Here is a 20626-nt window from a genome sequence, read left to right on the forward strand (position 1 = left end):
TGCAGAGCACCGGCCGCGTGGGGCTCCGCACCCTGACTATACCAGCCCGCATGGTCCATGGATTGGGGGGTCTCGGAAGGGGAGGGGCAGCCAAGCTTTCCCCTCCCCCTCCGAGCCCTTGTCCAATCCAAGGACAAGGGGCTCTTCTCCACCTCCGATGGGCGGTGGAGGTGGAGGCCGCGATTTCCTGGGGGGGGGGGGGGTTCATGGTGGCATCTGGGAGTCCCCTTTAAAAAGGGGTCCCCCAGATGCCCACCCCCCCTCCCAGGAGAAATGAGTATAGAGGTACTTGTACCCCTTACCCATTTCCTTTAAGAGTTAAAAGTAAATAAACACACAAACACTTAGAAAAAGTATTTTAATTGAACAAAAAACATAACCACGAAAAAGTCCTTTAATATGCTTAATTAACCATTAATACTTACCTGTCCCTTTAAATAAATGATCCCTCGCAATATCCTCGGAAATTGGCTAATCAGTTACAATGTAACAAAGTTATTACAATGTAACAACTTTGTTACATTGTAACTACGCCGCACCCGACGTCACTCGCCGCTCAGCCGCCACATACACTTACGTGTCCGTGCAGGACGCTAAGTCCCCGCCGGCTCCCGCTGTCCACCCCACCCACATCTGTCACCCACATGTGGGTGACATGTGGGAGAGGCGGGGAGGGCAGCGGGAGCCGGCGGAACTTAGCGTCCTGTACGGACCCGACAGAGCTCTGAGCTATATAGCTCAGAGCTCTCTAAGCATCTTTGTATTTGGGCTCCAAGGAGCCCCATTGGTCCTTAGCAGACCAATGGGGTTCCTTTAAATCAGAAGGAACCCCATTGGTCTGCTAAGGACCAATGGGGCTCCTTGGAGCCCAAATACAAAGATGCTTAGAGAGCTCTGAGCTATATAGCTCAGAGCTCTGTCGGTGCAGGACGCTAAGTTCCGCCGGCTCCCGCTGCCCTCCCCGCCTCTCCCACATGTCACCCACATGTCACCCACATGTGGGTGACAGATGTGGGCGGGGTGGACAGCGGGAGCCGGCGGGGACTTAGCGTCTTGCACGGACGCGTAAGTGTATGCGGCGGCTGAGCGGCGAGTGACGTCGGGAGCGGCGTAGTTACAATGTAACAAAGTTGTTACATTGTAATAACTTTGTTACATTGTAACTGATTAGCCAATTTCCGAGGATATTGCGAGGGATCATTTATTTAAAGGGACAGGTAAGTATTAATGGTTAATTAAGAATATTAAAGGACTTTTTTCGTGGTTATGTTTTTTGTTCAATTAAAATACTTTTTCTAAGTGTTTGTGTGTTTATTTACTTTTAACTCTTAAAGGAAATGGGTAAGGGGTACAAGTACCTCTATACTCATTTGTCCTGGGAGGGGGGGTGCGCATCTGGGGGACCCCTTTTTAAAGGGGACTCCCAGATGCCACCATGAAGCCCCCCCCCCAGGAAATCGCGGCCGCAACCTCCACCGCCCATCGGAGGTGGAGAAGAGCCCCTTGTCCTTGGATTGGACAAGGGCTCAGAGGGGGAGGGGAAAGCTTGGCTGCCCCTCCCTTTCTGAGACCCCCCAATCTATGGACCATGCAGGCTGGTATAGTCAGGGTGCGGAGCCCCACGCGGCCGGTGCTCCGCATTCTGGCTATCCCAGCCTGCATGGGGGACAAGGGGTTAAAGAGGTCTGGGAGGGGGGACCCCACATCGTTTTTTTTTACATTTCCCACACTCAGAACGAAGTAAGTAAAACTCTTCCCACTTAGGGGAATCTATGAAAATAATACACTATTGTTACCTGTGCAAAAAAACCTGACATTTTCCGCATTTGAAAGACATTTTCCCCCTTGAAACTTAAAAATCGATTTTCTCAAAAACTATAAGGTCTTTTTGAAAAAAAAATTTTTCCTCTTATTCCCACTGACCCCCTTAATAAACCCCTGGGAATTTGGTGTTCCTAAACCTTAAGCAGGCTTTGCTATTAACTGTTAAAGTCAGCGGGTTTTTAAATGTATACATTTTTCCTTTGAAACTTTAACATCAATTTTCTGAAAAACTATAAGGTCTTTTTGAAAAAAATTTTTTTCCTCTTATTCCTTCTGATCTCCTTAATATACTCTCCAAATTTGAAGCTCTTAGCATTTAAGGGGGCTTTGCTATTAACCCTTAAAGTCGGCGGCTACCTAACATTGATCCATGCGTCAACTTTTCCGCTTGGGAGCATGGCCATACGCATTAATTTCGTAATACCCACTGTAATGCGAAAATTAAGCGAAAATTACGCTTACGCGAAATTTCGTGAAATCCTTCTTCGTTACGATTATGTACTTACGGCCATAATCGTAATTACGCGAAATTTCGCGAAATCGTAATTACGTCATTACGCTCATCTCTAGCCGCCACCACCAAAGTGCCATCATCCCAGAACTCACCGGTGTGGAAATTTTTGTGTGTGTCTGCCTCAGATGAGAGCGATGTACTCTCTGCCACCAAAAATGGAGTCGTGGAAAGACCAAGACCCACGTAGGGACAACTGCCTTACGAAGGCACCTGATGAAGAAGCACAAACAGCAATGGGATGACCACCTGAGGAAAAGCAGCACTCAAACACAAAGCCAGCCTCCGCCTCCTCTTCCTCCTTCAGGTGCAGCATCTTCAGCCGCTTTATCCCTTGCACCTTCACAGCCACCCTCCTCCACTCCACCTCTCACCTTGAGCGGTCCCTGCTCCTCTGCCCACAGCAGCCAGGTGTCCGTGAAGGAAATCTTTGAGTGAAAGAAGCCAATGTCTGCCAGGCAGTCACCCTCTTGCCCGGCATCTGACAGCTGGCTTGGCGGAACTGTTAGCTTGCCAGCTGTTACAATACCAGCTGGTGGACTCTGAGGCCTTCCAAAAATTTGTGGTGATTGGGTCACCACAGTGGAAGATACCAGGCCGCAATTATTTTTCTAAAAAGGCGATACCCAAACTGTACCGTGAAGTTGAATGGCAAGTGGTGTCATCTCTGGCACACAGTGTTGGGTCAAGGGTCCATCTGACCACGGATGCCTGGTCTGCAAAGCACGGTCAGGGCAGGTACATTACTTATACAGCACATTGGGTCAATCTGGTGACTGCTGGCAAGCAGAGAGTACGTGGCTGTGCAGCGAACCTAGTTGTAACATCTCCACGGCTTGCAGGCAGTCCTGCTGCCACCTCCTCTCCTTCTCCTCCTACTCCTCTTGCTACATCCTATTCACTGTCGTCGTCATCCTCCTCCTCAGCTGACTGGCAGTGCTACTCTACTTGTGCTGCGATCGCCTCTTCAACTACACACCCCCAGCTCCCCAGGGCCTATGCTGCATGCCAGGTACAACGGTGTCACGCCATCTTGGATATGTCTTGCCTCAAAGCCGAGAGTCACACCGGACCAGCATTCCTGGCCGCTTTGAAGAAACAGGTGGATCAGTGGCTGACCCCGCACCAACTGGAGATCGGCAACGTGGTGTGTGGCAATGGCAGCAATCTCTTTGACTGGCACTAGATTTGAATAGGAGGCAGACTGGCCCTGCACCGGATTCAAACCCAGCAATTACGTGCATTTCAAAGTAGATTATCTTGCATACAAAAAAGACAAAGAGTGGAAGGCACTGTCATGCAAAAAAGGGTACCTTTAATCAACGGCGCACAGACATCGCTTAAACAGCTGTTTCGCTTAAATAATAAGCTTCCTCAGAGGCCACCAAAGTCATTTCAGCTTTGAGTTTGGTAAAGCTGACACATGTACCCTGCATGGCAATGTGCTTAACCACTTGCCGACCGCACGCTTATACCGTGCGTCGGCAAAGTGGCAGCTGCAGGACCAGCGACGCAGTACTGCGTCGCCAGCTGCAGGCTGATTAATCAGGAAGTAGCCGCTCGCGCGAGCAGCTGCTTCCTGTCAATTCACGGCGGGGGGCTCCGTGAATAGCCTGCGGGCCGCCGATGGCGGCTCGCAGGCTAAATGTAAACACAAGCGGAAATAATCCGCTTTGTTTACATTGTACGGTGCTGCTGCGCAGCAGCGCCGTAAGGCAGATCGGCGATCCCCGGCCAATCAGCGGCCGGAGATCGCCGCCATGTGACAGGGGACGTCCTGTCACTGGCTGCACAGGACAGATAGCGTCCTGTGCAGCCCCGATCTCCGGGGGGGGGAGCAGGTAGGAGAGGGAGGGGGGAATTTCGCCGTGGAGGGGGGCTTTGAGGTGCCCCCCCCCGCCAGCCACACGCAGGCAGAAGAGATCGGACCCCCCCAGCACATCATCCCCCTAGTGGGGAAAAAAGGGGGGCAATCTGATCTCTCTGCCTGTTACCTGATCTGTGCTGGGGGCTGCAGAGCCCACCCAGCACAGATCACTAAACACAGCGCTGGTCCTTAAGGGGGGGTAAAGGGTGGGTCATCAAGTGGTTAATCTTATAATTCAAAGATTTGTGTGTAAGTACCCAGGCTTACAGGAGGTCATGAAGCAGTCCAGGAAGGTGTGCCGGCATTTCAGACGTTCCAACGCGGCCATGGCGCGCTTGGTCGATATTCAGCAGAGGAACAACTTGCGGTGAGGCGCTTGGTTTGCAATAGCCTGACCCACTGGAATTCAACGCTCCTGGTGTTTGACCACCTGTTACAACAGGAGAAAACCGTCAACAACGATCTGTACAGCTACGGTCAAAGGTCAGGCTCTGGAGAGCTGGGCATTTTGTTACTGAGGTACTGGACACTCATGCGTAATGCCTACAGGCTCATGCGTCCATTTAAAGAGGTGACAAACCTGGTGAGTCGCAGTGAAGGCGCCATCAGCGACTTGATCCCATATGCTTTCTTCCTGGAGCATGCCGTGCGTAGAGTGGTGGATCAAGCTGTAGAGGAGCATGACCAGGAAGAGGAGGAAGAGTTCTGGCAAGCACCAAATTTGTCGCCAACACCTGCGGCAGCACAGAGGGGGGGAAGGAGGAGTCATGTGGGGAAGAGGAGTCAGGTGAGGAAGGTGTTTTTTTTTTTTGAGGAGGAGACAGAAGAACAACTGCAGCAGGTGTCACAGGGGGCTTTTGCTGCACAACTTTCCCGTAGTATTATTCGTGGCTGGGGGGAGGAGGAGAACTTATCTGACATCACTGAGGAAGAGCAAGAGGAGATGGATAGTACGTCTGCATCCAACTTTGTGCAGATGGCGTCTTTCATGCTGTCCAGCCTGTTTAGGGACCCCCGTATAAAAAAAACTCAAGGAGAATGAGCTGTACTGGGTGGCCACGCTACTAGACCCTCGGTATAGGCACAAAGTGGTGGAGATGTTTCCAAATCACCAGAAGGCCGAAAGGATGCAGCACTTGCAGAACAAGCTGGCAACTATACTTTACAGTGCGTTTAAGGGTGATGTCACAGCACAATGGAATAAAGGTGCCACTGCCAGTAATCCTCCTCCTCCCATGTCCACGCAGGCAAGGACAGGAAGCTCTAGCGATCTCATGGTGATGTCGGACATGCGGACATTCTTTTGTCCAACGCCTCACCTTAGCCCTTTCCGGATCCACCCTCCACCAACTCCGCGACCGGCAGGTAGCCGACTACCTGGCCTTAACTGCGGATGTAGACACTCTGAGCAGCGATGAACCCCTGGACTACTGGGTGCGCAGTCTTGACCTGTGGCCAGAGCTATCACAATTTGCCATCCAACTTCTGGCTTGCCCTGCCTCAAGCGTCCTGTCAGAAAGGACCTTCAGCGCAGCCGGAGGCATTGTCAGTGAGAAGAGAAGTCGCCTAGGTCAAAAAAGTGTTCAGTCACTCACCTTTATCAAAATGAATGAGGAATGGATCCTGGAGGGCTACTGCCTGCCCGAAGACTAAGTCAGTCGCCACACACAGCATCTCTGCCTGTACGCCGTGTGACTTCCTGCCCAAAGACTAAGTCAGTCCCCACACATATCATCTCTGCCTGCCGGTCGCTGCTGCCTGCCCCAAGATTAAGTCAGTTCCCACACAGCATCTCTGCCCAGTGTCGGACTGGGCCACAGTAGTACAGTTTTTTCCCTTAGTGGGCCCCCCTCCAGGTCTCTGGTGGGCCCCCCACTCTGTGTCTGACAGAGCTCCAATTGCTGCCTGCAGCACAAAAATTCTCTTCTCAGTGCTGTTATCACTCATGCTGAGAGCAGTGGCGTAGCTAAGGAGCTGTAGGCCTCAATGCATATTTTACAATAGGGCCCCCCAAGCTCTCTATACATAACAATTGATACCATGCACCAAAACCTGCCAATGGCAACTACAGTGTCAGAGGTGCAAGAAGGGGATGGGAAATAGCTTGTTAATGATTACCACTGGCACTGTTCAAAGTATCTATAAAAGTGATTATGATGAGCAAAGGACCAATAGAGAGATAATATTGTAGTTGAGGGAGGGCCCTTCAGGGCCCCTTTGGCCCAAGGGCCCCGATGCAGTCGCAACCTCTGCGGTCGCAACCTCTGCAAAGTAGGACATTACTTTATATTGAAGGAGGGGAGTGGACTCTATGCAAAGTTTTGCTGGGCAGCAGTGTCTCTGAATTACAATGCTGCTAAGATCATGTACATTTGGCCCTGTCCATAATGCATTATGACCACGCCCACCTTCCAGTGCATGGTCACACCCTTTTTCACCGCAATCATGGGATGTGTGGGCCCCAGGTTGAAATTTCTTTGGTGGGCCCCTAGTGTCCTAGTCCGACCCTGTCTCTGCCTGCAAGCCGCTTGACTGCCTTCTCCGCCACCACCAACAGGGTCCAGGAGGAGGATTCCTGAATTTTTAGCAGCCGCGGCCGCTAACAAAAAGAATAATATTTTTTCTGGTGTGTGTACATGCCTAATTTTTCTGGCTGCACAACGGCTGCAACAACCAAACAAAAGGCATGTACATGTGTCAATTCCTCTTCGTGATCGTTACCTTGCCGTGGTGAAGGGGCTTGCGTATCACAATGAAGCAATAACCTATCTGTCATTGTTTCGTTGTGGACAGACCAAATTCAATGAGCTGGACAGTCACTGTTGTTCTGTCATTGAGCTACCTCAGCCCGACCATATGGGCTTGAAAACCGCCATCGTCTGCACTCTCGCCATGGTGCACACCAGTCCAGCACGGCCGTCATTACACAAACAGCTGTTTGCGGTGCATTACACAGTGAGTTTGGTCTTTCAGAATGAAGGCAGTGCACTACTTACACTACCTGCTGATCCCTGTATACACACACAAGATGTTTTCAAGCATTTTATGCCTCCAATTTAGGAATGCAATGTGATTTCTGCCCTTTAGGGATTATAACCCTGCTGTGCGTTAAATCCGTAATTTTCCCCGGGACTTTTGGCATGTATCCCACTCCGGCATGCCCCCTCCAGGTGTTAGACCCCTTGAAACATCTTTCAAGTTCACCTGTTCATTGAAGTCTATTGCGGTTTGCTGAGCGAGTTCGCCGGTTCGCGAACTTTTGCGGAAGTTCGTGTTCGCGGAAATTTGAGGGTCGATCCATCTTTAAATTGAATGAATCAAAGTTTAAAGAATCTATTCTAACTATTATGAAGTAGTCCTGCAACTGGAGTCCCTTCTAAATGGCGGGAAAGAGTAGTTTGTGAGATGCTATAATGCATAAATAATAGTGCCCCTCAAATCATATCAGTTATTGGAATTGTCTAAAATTCATTGTTCTTCTACTAATAATCTGCTTTAAAATGTATTTTCTTCTTTCTTTCATGGTTTTTGTTTCCAACCATGTTTGCAGCACCTCCCTGCTGTGTAAATAATGATAAGCAATTTTATCTCCAATATAAACTTTACCTCCTCCATGTTCTTCATCTCCACCTGTGAAACAAGACAAATACGTATGATTGCACATGCAAGCTGATAGTTCTCATTAGAGGAAATGTTTCCAAATATACCGGTAGTTCAATACTTCAGTATTTCTAACTATCATGGCAACCCTAAATATCTACTCAATACACAGCTAAAGGGACGTTACATGGCAGTCTTCTAAGCAGAGTGCACACTGAAATCATGAATATTGAGGGAACTATTACAAACATGTTTGTTTTTAGTTCTGTGCTGGGGGTCGGGGTCAGAGCACGCTGTACACAGGCCTGATTTTCGACTCAGGCAGTCGTTACCGGCCTTCTTAGTCAGACGTGAGTGCGGGCCTTAACGCTGTCATTGATTAGGCAAGTCTCATACTTTTAACATCACGTGACCCAAATTGTCCATGTCCAAAGCAGTACCAGCAAGAAGAGGATAAATAACATCCAGTTTGTGCTTTGTCATCATGTGCCTTCGTAAGGAAGTTGTCCTTACGCGGGTCTTGGTCTTTCCACGGCTCAATTTTTGGTGGCAGAGAGTACAGATGGCATTGCTCTTATCTGAGGCAGACACAAAATAAAATTTCCACACCGCTGAGCCCTGGGATGATGGCACTTTGGTAGTGACGGCCGACTGAGTGTTAAGTGGGGTGCCAGAATCAGAGCAGGAGGAAGATATGTCACGGTTCGGTGTGGAAGCTGAGGAAGATGAGGTGTTCTGTGTTAAATAGTCAACTACGTCCTGACAATCTTGGGGGTTGATGGCACGTGCCTTCTGAACACTGTACTTTGGTCCAGGGCAACACGCAATCGCGACAGCACGACCTCGAACAGACCTGCCGGGTGGCCTGCCTCTGGCTCTGCCTCTACCTGTTTTGTTCATATTGAGGGGATGAAGTGAAAGGTATGCACTGACTTGACTAATACAATGTGCAGTCACACAAGTGCAGTGAAAGGTATACACTGACTTCTGGTATAACAATGTGCAGTCACACAGGTGAAGTGAAAAGGTATGCACGGACTGGTATCAATACAATGTGCAGCTGTCCCACACACAGGAACAATGAACAGGTATGCAGTGACTGGTATATAAAACTGTGTGCTGTCACGCAGGTGCAGTGAACAGGTATGCATGGAATGGTATTACAAATGTGCAGCTGTCACACACACAGGTGCAGTGAAAAGGTAGGCACTGAATGTGCTGGGCCTGGCACAGCATAGCAATTAGCAAGGGCCAGCTGTGACAGACAGGGCTGTATATGCAAGTGTCAGTGGGCAGCACAAAAAAAAACACATAACAAGAACATTAGCTCTCAAAAGAGTTGTTGAGGGGTGCTTTTTTAGCAATAAGTATCAGCAAGGAGCAAGCTAACAAACCTAACAAGAGCCTAACTAAGCTTTCCCTGTCTCGTCTCCAATGTCTCTCCCTTCTCTGTCTAATATCAGCAGCAGAGTGAGTGAGAAAATGTCAGACGCTGCTGCCTTTTATAAAGGGGGGGGGGGGGCAGGAGGGAGTAGAGAAAGTATAGCCTAATTGGCTTCCATGTGTTTGCTGGCTGTGATGTAGAGGGTCAAAGTTTAGCCCAATGATGTAGTATAGGGGGCAGGTCGAACTTGCATAAAGTTCGCATTCGATCGCGAACGCGAACCAGCGATGTTCGTGCAAATAAGTTCGCATGCAAACAGTTCGGGCCATCTCTATCCATAAGGTGAAAAATACCTGCAGGCTGAAATGGTTAATATAATATAAAATTCAATCTTTTAGTAATAGCCCGTTGTTATTGTGCATCACTGTGATGTACAGCAATGAGGGGCAGCACTTAAAGTGACACTGAAGTGAAAATTTTTGTATGGGTAGTACAGATAATGAATAGAACATTAGTAGCAAAGAAAAGAGTATCTTATTTTTATTTTCAGTTATACAGCTTTTTTTTATAACATTGCATCATTCTGTATTTTTAGGGATGAAACATATCCAAGCTAATGACCTTTTGAACTTCCTGGCTTAAACAAAAAGAAGCAGTAAGAGACTGGTTGAGATAAGTGCTTCAGAAAACAGCACTGTTACCGACCCAAGTTTGTCAGAGAGCTTTGAGAAGCTCTTCTGCATCGAAAACAACTGGCGTTTCTTATCTCTTCCTGTACTGGAAACAACATGAGATTCATATATGTTCTACTAATGTTCTATTTCTTAGCTGCACTACACATTCAAATAATTATATCGTAAGTTTATTTTCACTTCAGTTTCCCTTTAAAGAGACAATTCTCCACCACTTTAGAAATAAGCAACTCAGCGTACAAGTGGTTTTACAGTATATGAATAAGTCATTTTAATAGAAATTTAATTTTACTACCTCCTTCAGCATTGGCGTCTTCTTCACCTATAATAAAAGGGGAAAGAAAGTATGCTTAATTTCTGTCTTATCCTTCCAGTTATGAATTACATACAGCTTACAGTACAAACACTTTGAATTTATGTATTTATGATAGGTCTCTTCTTGCTGTATGGAGAGGGGGATGAAAATAATATGTTGAAGCTAGGAAGGATTGTTAATAAACCGATTCTGTATCTTAATTGGCTGCATCCCAGGGATGCCCAACTTCAGGCCTGGGGGGCCATATCCATGTCAGTGTTTAGGATGGACAGAGAAATAGCAAATGTGTTCTACTTGATAACAATAACAATAAAAATAATATTTATATAGCGCTTTTCTCCCTGGGGACTCAAAGCGCTGTGACCCTGCATTATGCAGTCTCAAAGGCTAGGGAAAAGAGGTGAGTTTTTAGCCTTTTTTTAAAGCTGTCCAGAGAAGGAGCCTCTTGTACTGATTGTGGAAGTGAGTTCCATAGAGTAGGTGCTGCGTAGGAAAAGGCCCGAGCACCAAATGTTAAGTGTATCCTGGGAATAATCAGCTTCATCTTGTTGGCAGAGCAGAGGGTGCGTGGAGGGGCATAAAGTTCCAATAGATCCGCTATGTATTTGGGTCCCATGTGGTGTAGAGCCTTGAATGTCAGCAGGCAGATCTTAAAATTGATTCTCCATTTTACTGGCAACCAGTGAAGAGTTTGCAGTACTGGGGTGATGTGTGAGCTGCGGGGGGCATTGGCTAGGAGTCTGGCTGCAGCATTCTGTACTAGCTGTAAGGGGCGCAGAACCTTTTCTGTAGATCCAATGAACAGGGCATTGCAGTAGTCTAGGTGGGAGGATACAAATGCATGAACCAGGGCAGGTAGGTCTTCAGCTGGGATAAGGTGTTTGATTTTCGCTATATTTCTTAGATGGAAGAAGGAAGACTTGACGACAGCTGATATCTGCTGTTTGAGTTTTAGATTTCCATCCAGGATCACACCAAGGTTTCGCACAGAGTCTTTATACTGTACAGTATCTTCCCCAATTGCTAGTTTGAGGTGGTGAGCGTTTTGAACTTTATCCATCATGTGTGGACCACCTACCACCAACACCTCTGTTTTGTCAGAGTTCAGCCTCAGCCAGCTGGTGTTCATCCAATTTTGTAAATCCACTAGACACGCATTTATGGATGCTGATGGGTCTTGGGTGCCAGGCTTGAAGGACAGATACAGTTGTGTGTCATCTGCATAACAATGGTATCCTAGGCCATAGTTCTGGATTATTTTGCCCAGTAGGAGCATGTAGACTGCAAAGAGTAATGGTGATAGTACAGAACCCTGTGGAACTCCATAGGGAAGTGGCACTGTATTAGAGTAGTGTGTGCCCAGACATACTTGCTGTGTCCTGCCAGATAGGAAGGTCTGAAACCAGCTAAGAACAGTACCCCTTAGGCCACAGTAATTCTTCAGTCACTGGATTAGTATTTCATGATCCACAGTATCAAATGCTGCAGACAAGTCAAGAAGAATCAAAATTGAGCAATCACCCTTGTCCCTTGCAGTAAGTAGATCATTCATTACTCGGACTAATGCCGTTTCAGTGCTGTGCCTTTTCCTGAATCCAGACTGAAAAGTATCAAAGATGTTGTTATCTGTAAGCCTGGCTTCCAGCTGGTTGGCGACTACTTTCTCGATAACTTTTGATAGGAATGGTAAGTTCGCCACAGGTCTGTAGTTGGTTACAGAATCAGGATCTAGTGATGGTTTCTTCAAGAGGGGTTTTATGATTGCTTTCTTTAGTTCTTCTAGGAAAAGTCCACTTTGCAAGGAGCACTGAGTGATTTTGTGAAGTGCTGGCCTGATCAGCTCTGGGCACTGCATTAAGGATCCAGTTGGGCCAGGATCCAGGTCGCAGGTAGTGGGGCGGAGACTTTGAATGAGAATTCCAAAATCTTCTTCACTCAGAGTGTCAAAGACTTGCCATGGTGGTACGGTAGTAGGCAAATGCAAAGTCCAGTGGTCAATTGATGTTGGTGTAATGCTGGCACGGATGGTAGACACCTTGTTTGTGAAGAAGGCAGATAATTCTTCACACCTTTCCCTGGAGAATGTGGTTGGGGCTTTTAGGCAGGAAGGATTGCAGAGTGATTCCACTGTGTGGAAGAGTTGACCAGCTCTGTTGTTGGCTGTAGATATTTTGTGCGAGATAAAGTCTGATTTTTTCTTGGTTATTGCTTGTTGATATTGTCTGAGGTGTTGAATTAGGCTAGATTTGTGCTCCTCAGACCCTGATTTACGCCACTGTCTTTCTAGTCTGCGCTCTTTCTTTTTTAGATCCATGATGGTTTTGTCGAACCAATTAGCTTTCTGCTTTTTGGTTGCTGATTTGGTGCGCCATGGGGCAATACTGTCAAGTGTTTCATATATCGTGTTGTTGTACTGGGTTACTAGAGTGTTTGGGTCCATTTGACTGTGGAGCAGATTTGTAAAATCCAGGTTGGCAGTTATCCTCTCCGGTGTTAATTTATTCAGGGGACGGATTTTGATTGTTTCTTTAGGGAGCTGCTTGATAGGGTGATGTTCAATAGTAAACTGTATTATGTGATGGTCTGACCACACCACTGGGGTTACTGTTATGTTACTAATGTCCATTCCAAGGTGGAACAGTAAGTCTAGCGTATGCCCTCCTCTGTGGGTAGCAGATTTTACAACTTGTGTGAAGCCTAGTCCACCCATGAGATTTATTAGTTCATTTGCATTTTGTGATTGAGTGTTATCAGCCCAGACGTTGAAGTCACCAAGGATGATCCATCTCGGATAAGACAGAGTTAGCATTGCCAGAAGTTCTGAGAATTCCTGTAGGAACTACACTTTTTCTGATTCAGTCCTATCAATAAAATTGTGCTGTGCCAAAAATGTGTGATGATCTCGGCCCTTATTCTGAGAAACTGCATTATATAAAAAGTTGATTTCATAACATCAAGGGCAAATATATAAAATTTTTAGTAGGTTATCAGAAACGAAAACAAATTCCATTTTCATTTAACAATACCTCTACACATGCTACAGAATATGTCTTTTTCTGCAGTCTTCTCAAAAAATAAATAAATAAAAGACACTTTAAAACTAGAATTCAGGGGTGATAGCTGTCAACTTATATATGTTAATACAAGCAAACAGTTTATCAGCGCCAAGGTAATAGAACATATGATCGCTGCCGAGAATGAACAACGTCCAAAGTCCACAAAATTAGTATTAAGAAGTGAGCGCAGATCAAAGAGGACTAAATACAGTCAATAAAACGTAACCACTGTGATATTCCAACCTCACATGGTCTCGTGGCCAACCATCACCAGAAAAGAGTAAGAAGGGCTTACCAGCTGCCAACAACCCACATTATAAGGTTGTATGTCTCACATTCAGTGCTAATCCTAACAAACCTCAAGCAGATATGGATCCAAGCTTCCACCACTTCCTCACTCCGATATATGGTATGGTATCCAGGAAGGCCAATATATAAACACAACAAAAAACGGCAACTCTAAGTGTAAACCGTTTATTGTAAAAACAATCGGTATAGATCGTAAAAAACAAGACAAAAACAAAGACTTACATACGGGGCCCAGGAACTGAGGGGCTGCCAGGCGGCACCTTTAATGTCTTATTGGCTGTGGACCAGCTTACACGCGCAAGTTTTTATTAGAGGTTCACAGTTCCTGGGCCCTGTATGTAAGTCTTTGTTTTTATCTTTATCTTACCCACAACATAATCATGTGGGTTGTTGGCAGCTATTAAGCCCCCTTACTCTTTTCTGGTGATGGTTGTCCACGAGACCATGTGAGGTTAGAATATCACTGTGGTGAAGTTTTATTGACTGTATTTATTCCTCCTTGATCTGCGCTCACTTCTTAGAAAAACTTATACATGTTAATGTCCAGTTAATGGTCTTGAGAAAGCCTATATTGCAGAGAGAAATTATCGTCGACCTTCCTCCTCACCACTTTGAGAAGTGTGCAGGTAAAAGTCAGCATTTTGTTCCTGGAGTTTCTTCCTACTTGAACATATCCAGTTATAACTGTGTTGCCTCTCTTATCTTTTGTGAGCCCATGCTCTGCAACAATTAGCATTCCTTGGCCCACATGCAATTTACTTTTTCTCCTAGGATATATTTTCACACTTTGTGAATAAAATGCCTTTTAAACTATCAGGAAGCAAGAAAATAATCAAAATAATTTTGATAGTTCTTTTTCACCTATTTTTGGAACTTTTTCAATTGCAAAGCACTGAAAAGTTATGTTAAAAACAAGTTGAAAAATTATCTCCTAAGAGAAAACTTAGGAGAAACAGTTAATTGCATATGGACTGTTAGCCATCGGACTTTAGACTTTCCCTGCACCACTAACTTGCTGACCTAATTTAACCAAGGGAACAGTTTATACAAGTTTATTGCTAATTTTTGGGAGATACTGCCCTGGCTTAATTAAAAGGAAGGACACCGGGAGCCCGTTCTGGTGTAATAACGCCTGGTATTGGATAAGAGGTGATGTATAAAATATATATACTCACAAGTGTGGGTTGCTGTAGGAGGCAACCACTCATTTGGGCATGTGGGAATGTACCATACCCACTCAGCCTTTTGATGGATGATGTCGGTCGCTGCTCCTAAAAATGGTTTCACATCACAGTATTTGCAGGATGAGGACCCTACTGGAATAGAATAATGTCGTACAAATCACAAACAAGGAGTACGGGTCCTACATTAATTAAGGAAACTATTGATGGTATAAACATAAAATATTTGATTTATTGTAATCAGCACTTCAGACAACGAATGTGTTTCATGGAATCGTGGCATAAACCGCTTCCTCAGGTCAAGTGGTATGCTTTTAGAGGTGCGGGAGAAATCTTGGGCTCCTTTGATCTTTGATCAAGCACATCACTTGACCTGAGGAAGCAGTTTATGCTGCGAAATGCATTTACTGTATGAAGTGCTAATTGCAATAAATGAAATATTTTATGTTTATACTATTGAGAGTCTCCTTTGTTAAGGTAGGACCCACACTCCTAACCTAATTCCTTAGATTTACCATTATCCTGACTTTGGGCGCCTCCTGCTTGTTTGTGATTTGGTGACAGATTGACGGCCTATAGCGTTGCACTGCATCAAACAGTGCAACGCTGGGGTTGGATAGATTTTCAATAGATTTCATACTGAAATCTATTGAAAATCTATGTGCAGTGTGTGGAAGGATTCAATCCCTCTCTGCTCAGATTCAGATCAGAGAGGAATCAATCTGTTTGCCACATTGGGTGGTGTATATATGACCACCTTTAATCTAACAATGTACTATCGTATTACATATCGAATTATGTACTATTGTTTCTCACAATTGTCTACATAAAGTAATAATGCTGTCTAGAATGATATCTGTACACCTAGGCAATATTGAGCAATATAAACAGGCATTACTGATATAACTGACTTTCAACCAACCTTGTTCAGCAACAGCTTCCTCCCCTGCTTCCTCTTCTTCCTTTTCCTCTTGAACTAAAATATAAAACCGAAATTACCTAAATAACATGAATGTGGTAAGTTATTTTATCCTGAAGCACTAAGCCTGTTTAGTGCCTTTAATGTGTGTTTTATCTTTTTACAAGGATTTTACATAATTGAATGTGTATACTTATTTAACAGGAAATAAATATGTCATCCTCCATAACCCTCTTAGTTCTGGTGTGCTTTAAGATGTGTTTCAACTTTCAAGGAGGGTTTCATTGATGTATAGCTGAGCTGTACTTATACTTGTACTTTCTTTCTCTTTCTTTCTTTCTTTTTTTTTTCTTTCATTCTTTCTTTCTTTCTTTCTTTCTTTCTTTCTTTCTTTCTTTCTTTCTTTCTTTCTTTCTTTCTTTCTTTCTTTCTTTCTTTCTTTCTCAAAATCTTTTAAATCCCTTATTTACATTCTGACATTTTTACTGTTGGCAGGTGATGTAGCTGCTGCTTGCTTTTTTTGGCAGTTGGAAACAGCTGTAAACAGCTTTTTCCCACAATGTAACAAGGTTCACAGACAGGAAACTGCCAGGAGTACCATGGTCCTCAGAGTTTCTTGTGGGAGTGTTTTCACCCCAATATCAGCCATACAGCGCCCCCTGATGTTCCGTTTCTGAAAAGGAATATATTTCTCATGTAAAAGGGGGTATCAGCTACTGATTGGGATGAAGTTCAATTCTTGGTCATGGTTTCTCTTTAAGTTCATCAAACACACCGTGGTCCAAAAATGAAATGGAGAATCAACACTGAGACCAACTCGGGTAAGAAAGCTGACTAGATAATTTTAGTAAGATGACAGGAACATTTTGGCAGACAGCAGCTGCAGGTCCTGGAGAAGAACACAGAGGCTGGGGCACAATAGGGAAATACACGAATTGGCAAGTATAGTCAAGAAAGGACCATGTTTTTTTTTTGTTTCCCCCTTCCTCAGGGCATAAACTATGCAGCTGTTAGAAAGCTCCTGCTCTGCAGTAAATGAGCTGAGAGACTCAGGTAATCATATCAGATAATAAGCAGTGCTGGCTCTCATCACACCATCTCTTCTGTGACATAAATTGCACATTATCATAATAAATTAAGCATGAGGATTCAGCAAGGTGTCATAACCAGCAGTAATTTGTGTGCTAGTTACAGCAAGCTTATTGAATTTTAACCCTTTTTCTTTATTAAAATTCGATATGCTAAACACTTGTAAATGCAATGTGCATATCCTAGCACCATGGGCGACACTACACTGGGGCACGCTGGGGCACTTGCCCCCCCTGGGAATCACTGTTACCCCCTGAGTTCTCTCTCCCCCCCCCCCCCCCCCCCCCCAGTGACTGCTCAAGCAGCCTACTGTGAACAGGCTAAGGTCTGTAAAAAAAACTCTTCATGTCAGCCAAAGTCTATGTAGGCATTAAGTAAACCAAGAGTCTTATCTATTTGCCATAAATACCTCACAATCCTTGCAAGATCTCTAGTAATTAATGTATCTGGATGGCACTTATATTTACAAAAAAATATCTCTACCTACTTCTGATTCTATGTTCTAACATTTTCTTACATTGAAGGCTTACTGTTTTTCTTTTAAATTAGCCAATAAACAAGGGCTTGTATTTTAGTTAGGAAGTTTTGAATCAGGATAGTAATCCTGATTCAAAACTTCCTGCCTGTAAAACACAAGCTCTAGTCTCTAGCAATGTTTAGCTACTAAGATAAGAAATTACATACAAACGTTTTCTCCTCCTCTGGTCTCTTCTCCTTCCCCTTGCTTGTAAAGTCATGATACACAGGCTGGGGGGCTAAAATGGTTTGTATGTGATCTGTCCACACAGGAGCAGCTTGCTAGCAAGTAAGTATTAAAGCACGCCAGCACACTAGCCAAGTACATCTGCAGGTAACCTTTCTTCAACAAAAGCACCATCATTTGGACAATCTGCTCTGTTCAAAAGCCTCTGAGTTCTGTTTGTGATGTTTCATTGGTTCCTATCATTGCTGTACTAGTTAACCTTAATTTTATCATCTGAGTTATGCAAAAAAATCTAAAGCTCACCAAACAAACATTGATTTCATCATCCAAATGGGCCTTACCTGCCAGCAATCATGCCCCCTTTGTGCCCCCCTAAACAAATGTGAAGCTGGAGCTGCCACTGCCTAGTACAACAACCTCATGTAACCAAAAACTCTTGGGCTAAATGCAGTGAGAAAGCTGTTGTTTAAAGCTTCTTGCCTCAGATCAGGTAACCTTGTGAAATGTGATGGTGACTAGTCCTTGATCTGCTCCTTAGGGAATGATGGGCATAGCTAGCTAGCTGCTGATCTCTGGGGCATGCTGGGGGATTTACTAATGTATGTTAGGAAACAGTGCAGAACACAAGAAATCCAGCAAACCTGGGATGAATTTCAAATGATCTGTTATTAGGCTGCTAACATTTGCTACTCTTACCTGAGACAAATCAGACTATATCACTGATTACGGAAAGGTCCGTGAATTAGTGCATATGCTACTACAGTTACTTCCACAATCCACACATCCAGAGCATGGGGGTGTTACAATAGCCCCCATGACCCCTGGGCATTATAAGGACCTGCTCTGCCTCCACCTTTTGTGCAGAGTATAAACCCAGGGAGAGCTTTTATATTTACCTTGTCCACGCTACATCAGGTCTCCTCTTCCTCTGGCCATCTGCTTCCTGTATAATAAGATCCACCAGCTCCCAATGCATGTCATGTCACCAGGAGCCTCAGGGGGCAGCACACAGTGTAGTGCTTCCAGAACGAAGAAGAGACCAGAGGCAGCATGGAGTAGGTAAATATAATAGCACTCCCTGCACTTTTACTCTACACAACAAAGGGATGGTGGAGTGGAACAGGTGACTACTATGTTGGCCTCTCTCCAGCCTTGACGTGTGGGGGGAGTCTGACTATGACCCTGGAGGGGAGGGGGTTCGCCCATTACAAGGGGTGGGGAGGCCTGCTGTGATACTTCTGTTGGGGGGACCGGGCCACTGAAGTTACAACCCTGTAGAAAGTATTTCATGTTTCCCCTATCCGTGTTACAGTAGCTCTCCCACAGAACCGGAGTACATAGGTTAGCCTTTGATCTTTACCCAAATCAATGAGCCTTTGGTACTTATGTTTTTGTCACAGTTGTCCTTCTTTGGTAGGTACAAATCAGTGCCTGCAGAGAACACCCCACATGACTTGCTAGCCTGGCCCTTCTGAAAATTCCTCAATTCCTTACGCTTGCCCATTTTTCCTGCTACAGTACTAACACATCACTTTTAAGAGCTACTTAATATATTCTATGCCTTGCCTGGTGCTGTTGTAACCAAATAATTATTGTTGTTCAGTTGTCAGTAAATTCAACATTGTGGTTGAGTGTTGTACTTTTTCTTAGAAGTGTCAATGGTCAATTTAGGTTGCTTAGTAGAAAAAAATAAATGGACTGTTAAAATTTCCCAGCATGCTTTAAACTGAAGATTGGCTGGTTACAGGAAATTCAGGATAAGCTTAAACTAGGGTTAAAGGTGATATTTACAAATGTTGTCTTGCAGCATTTGGCATTCCACCAATAGGCGGCATGCTGAAGAAACCTTCACACATGTTTGCATCACAGACTCCTTCTGTTTATCTAAATATCTGGAAACATACTAAAATAGCAAAAAAAAATATTGTAATATATAACATATTTAACTGTTGCTGTGACAGTCTGAGAAGCAAGTGAGTGTGAAATTGCAGTCATAAGGATAAATCTGGAGTTATAAAATAAATAAAGACATAATTATTACCTTCCTCTTCCTCCTCCTCCCTGTAGGAATACAAGATTAAGAGAAGCTGTTAGATTTATATATACTGAAAACGTATCCACCCATACAGGCTGCAGGTGAATGCACACATGCCAGGGTTGGTCAACTTCCCAGTTATCGAGGTATTAAATGAAAACTCCATAAAAGATCATTGGATTGCACATTCAATAGGAATAACACTTATAGATGCTTTTTTTTTCTTTTTTTTCAAGCTTGACCCTAAAAAGTTATTAATTGCACAAGCTTTAAACACTGTCTCTAGTCACCTGGGTGCCCGCTTGCCTTTATTAATGAGTCAGGAGATATATGGACAAACAAACTCTTTTGATTAAAGTTTCAAAACCTGCACCTTGCAAAAGCTGCTACTTGTTAATACAGCAGGGGTGAAAAACAGGGGACCATTTAAACTTATTTTTGCAGTGTTTGCAACAGCACAAATGCTGTTTTCTGCAATATTTCAAAACTAAGGTGCATTTACAAATCATGAAGCATCCCAGCAAAACTTTGATGGAGCCCTTCCCAAAGAAAACAAAAAGTAATTTTTTATCTGGCTAAGAAAACAATGCTGATAAGGATTTAGACCCTTAAGGTAGCCATACATCAGGTGACTTGGCGGTCGATCGAAGATCCGATTCAATTATTATAATCAAATCGGGTGAAAATCAGTGTTGCCAAGTGCATGCCCGACCAACAATGCAACCAATTTCGGGACTCAATTGGTCGCATAAGTGGATCACAGATGTTGGTAACGGTGTGCAATTTCGGGATGATTGATGAACATGGCAAAGCCCCTGGCACTGTCCCCACTAATGTTAAATGCCCCCTCCCTCGGTGTCCAGTGCAAGTTAAACATTGCCTGTTCTTGTCCTCTGGGCGCACTCCTCGTTCCATACACGCGCGCCCCATGTGGTTGCCTAGTAAGAGTGCCCATATGATGTCAGACATCACACGCACAGCCACGTTACAAGGCAACCACGTGACACGCGTGTATGGAACAAGGAGTGCACCTGCAGGACAAGCGGAGGCCATAGACAGGTAATGTATAACTTGCACTGGGCACGGGGGGGGGGGGGGGGGGGGACATTTAACATTAGGGGGATAGCGTTGGGGCGGCAA

General features: G+C 44.8%; 1 protein-coding gene across 1 annotated transcript in view; it reads right to left on the reverse strand.

Annotated features, from left to right (window-relative positions):
- The window catches only part of TNNT2 (troponin T2, cardiac type), a 65946-nt gene that overhangs the window by 42123 nt on the left and 3197 nt on the right, over positions 1-20626 (reverse strand). Inside the window, exons 2-5 of the mRNA XM_068266145.1 lie at positions 19493-19512; positions 15663-15716; positions 10174-10200; positions 7809-7832 (exon numbers count right to left, since the gene is read on the reverse strand). Of these exons, the coding sequence (XP_068122246.1) occupies positions 7809-7832; positions 10174-10200; positions 15663-15716; positions 19493-19512 (125 nt within the window). The remainder of the gene's footprint in view (positions 1-7808; positions 7833-10173; positions 10201-15662; positions 15717-19492; positions 19513-20626) is intronic.

Source organism: Hyperolius riggenbachi, chromosome 2, assembly GCF_040937935.1.
Source record: "Hyperolius riggenbachi isolate aHypRig1 chromosome 2, aHypRig1.pri, whole genome shotgun sequence".
In the NCBI taxonomy this organism is placed as follows: domain Eukaryota; kingdom Metazoa; phylum Chordata; class Amphibia; order Anura; family Hyperoliidae; genus Hyperolius; species Hyperolius riggenbachi.